Here is a 2,618-nt window from a genome sequence, read left to right on the forward strand (position 1 = left end):
TTTTGTTATATTTACTTTAGTTAATTGAATTGTAATAGGTTCAGAAAAGGTTTTACCTTGGAGAGAGAGTTTGTAACTGTCTTGTAGAGGAAGTTAAGTAAATCTATAAATAGGGCTATAAGTTAATGTTTTTATCAAGTCTTTTTTCCTTATAAATTTGCTAAGTTTCGTTTGATTATATGAAAATATTCGCGGATTGTCCCTCCCCCCGCCCCCCCAAAAAAAGGTCGTAATGCGCAAGTTCGGTAGTGCAAGTTTGACATTACATGATTTAAAAAAAAATAACATCAAAACCAAAAAGTTTTTCGGTTTCCTCTATGGTGTTTTAAAAACCAAAAAGTTTTATGCCCAAAGAAACGAGATACGAGAAACGAGAAAGAGCAGGTTATGTGTTACTAGTGTTATACTAAACACAGACTATTTAGAAACTTAACAAAACTAACATAAAACTATTTCTAATACATATAAACATTCCCAAAGGTATATGATCCACGTTTTATTTTGAGACATCACATTCATGCTATAAACGTACACTTTTTTTTTTTTTTACCCAGTAGGATAAAGATGGTGAGGCAGGCGAGGCTTCCCCATGGCTAACAACGGCTTAGCCTTTGCTAAATCATGCAGATTCTCCTTAAGATCAACATGTGGTTCGTTAGGTGGCAACTCCCAGGTGAACCCTTGTACAAGCCTGGCTAGAAGCATTGTGGTCATGGTTGAGCCCAATGACACTGCCGGGCACCCACGCCGGCCAGTGCCAAACGAAAACATGCGGAGGTTGTGGTCGGATAACACCACTTCTTTATCACCGTTCATGTGACGGTCTGGATTGAAAGTCAGTGGCTCATCCCAGACCTCAGGATTCCTTCCTAGCCCGAGTCGACTCACTATTACATGACTACCCTTAGGTATGAAGTATCCTGCAACATTAGAGTCTGCGGTTGTAACATGTGGGACGTTGAAAGCCGCAACAGGGTGTAACCTGAATGCCTCCTTCACACAGGATTTAATATAATTGAGGCTAGGTAGATCGGATTCTTGAACTAATCTATCCTTTCCTACAACAAAATCTAGCTCATGGACAGCTTTTTCGAATATCCTTGGCTTGTTTATCATTTCCGCCATTGCCCATTCGATATTATTTGAAACATTATCGAAACCTGCTAGCATCATATCCTGTATTACACCAAGACTAATCAATTACACAATACAAAGTTGATATCTTCCAAGCCAAAATATAAAAGTTCTTCTTAATCTTACAAGGATTTGGGCTTTTATTTCATCTGCGCTTAGTGGAGTGTTTTTAAGGGTGATCAAAACATCAAGCAAGTCGTCTTGTTGGGTCCTAACACCGTCTTTCCATTGCCGAATCCTTTCATCAATCAGCGGATCTTGATACTTTCTTGCCATAAGAATAGCATTCCTTATGGTCTTCTCATTCCCATCAAAATCAGTTATCCATCTCAACCACGGGAAGTAATCCGTCACACAAAATGCGTTAAGATAAACAAGAATTGTCCAAAGTGAATCGGCGTGTTCAATTTCTTCCTTCCCATGTCCTCCATCTTCTCTCCCTTCACCAAAATACCTTCTCCCCAACAAGAGCTTCCTTACCATGTTGGTGGTGTATTGTTGCGCAATAATCCTAACATTCACGACGCCCCCAGTGACCCCATGATTGGTCTTGCATTGATTATTGATGTACCTAAAATAAGTGGACGTTTGGATGCGGAAATTAGCAATCAAGCCAAGATAAAGAGTTAAACTAAAATTCATTATGTGTTTTGTTTTTTTGTTTTTTTCTAAATGAGAATGAAAATGAAAATCTTCTGCCCAAATTAGTAAGTTAATTAAAGTTTGTTTTGGTCTTTTTGCCCATTTTAGGCAAGTCTATAAAATGGTCCAACCCTATTTAATATGTACATAAAGACCTCAGTGTAATTTCATCTTCTTCAGTTCGTTTATTCAGAAGCCATTTATGCCTAGCCCCGGAAAGAATCTCCCTGGATATGATCTTCCTCATCTTCTTCCAATGATCACCCATTGGAGCAAGAACGGTGTCCAAGTAACCACCACTTGTCAGATAGCTTGACATGGAATCAGGCCTTGACGAGAAGATCCAATTCGCATCTTTCAAAAACTCAAGAGCGATATCCGGATCACTAACAGCTATGACATGAACTTTTCCTAGGCGAACGCATAGGATCTTAGTGTTCATTTCGTCCATCATCCTATGAATCCATCGAAATATGGGCTTGTTTCGAAGCATGCTGATTATGCTGCCGATGTATGGCATGGGTGTCGGGCCAGGAGGAAGTGGCGGTCGGTTTTTGGAACCGGTGAACTTGCTGAACAAGGTGAAGTAGTAGATTGGTATGAGGAATAGAAAGAAAATGAGCATTGTGAGAATTGGAAGCCAGCTTAATTTTTGACCTCAAATTTAAATTTGCATTGTATCGTATTTATAGTTATTAATTGATTATATCAGCGTGTGTAACTGGAAAAGGAAAAACAGCACGTGATGAATAAAAATGGTTTTTTGATTCTATTCCATTTTTATTGGTTCAAAAAATAGTTTTTTTTTAACGTCTAAATGATAAACTATGCTAACTAGGTCC

At 38.6% G+C, this 2,618-nt stretch overlaps 1 protein-coding gene across 1 annotated transcript; it reads right to left on the reverse strand.

The window, feature by feature from the left end:
* Nucleotides 1–546: 546 nt before the first annotated feature.
* Nucleotides 547–2,401, reverse strand: LOC143623476 (valine N-monooxygenase 2-like). Its single transcript, XM_077094375.1, has 3 exons — nt 1,932–2,401; nt 1,261–1,705; nt 547–1,176 (listed from the first exon to the last, which is right to left on the reverse strand). Exons 1-3 carry the CDS (start codon nt 2,399–2,401, stop codon nt 547–549), a joined length of 1,545 nt encoding a protein of 514 aa, XP_076950490.1.
* Between the last annotated feature and the right edge of the window lie 217 nt (nt 2,402–2,618).

This window comes from Bidens hawaiensis, unplaced genomic scaffold (assembly GCF_021521415.1).
Source record: "Bidens hawaiensis isolate Kalapana, Puna unplaced genomic scaffold, B.hawaiensis_p1.1 tig00003488_1, whole genome shotgun sequence".
NCBI classification, from domain to species: domain Eukaryota; kingdom Viridiplantae; phylum Streptophyta; class Magnoliopsida; order Asterales; family Asteraceae; genus Bidens; species Bidens hawaiensis.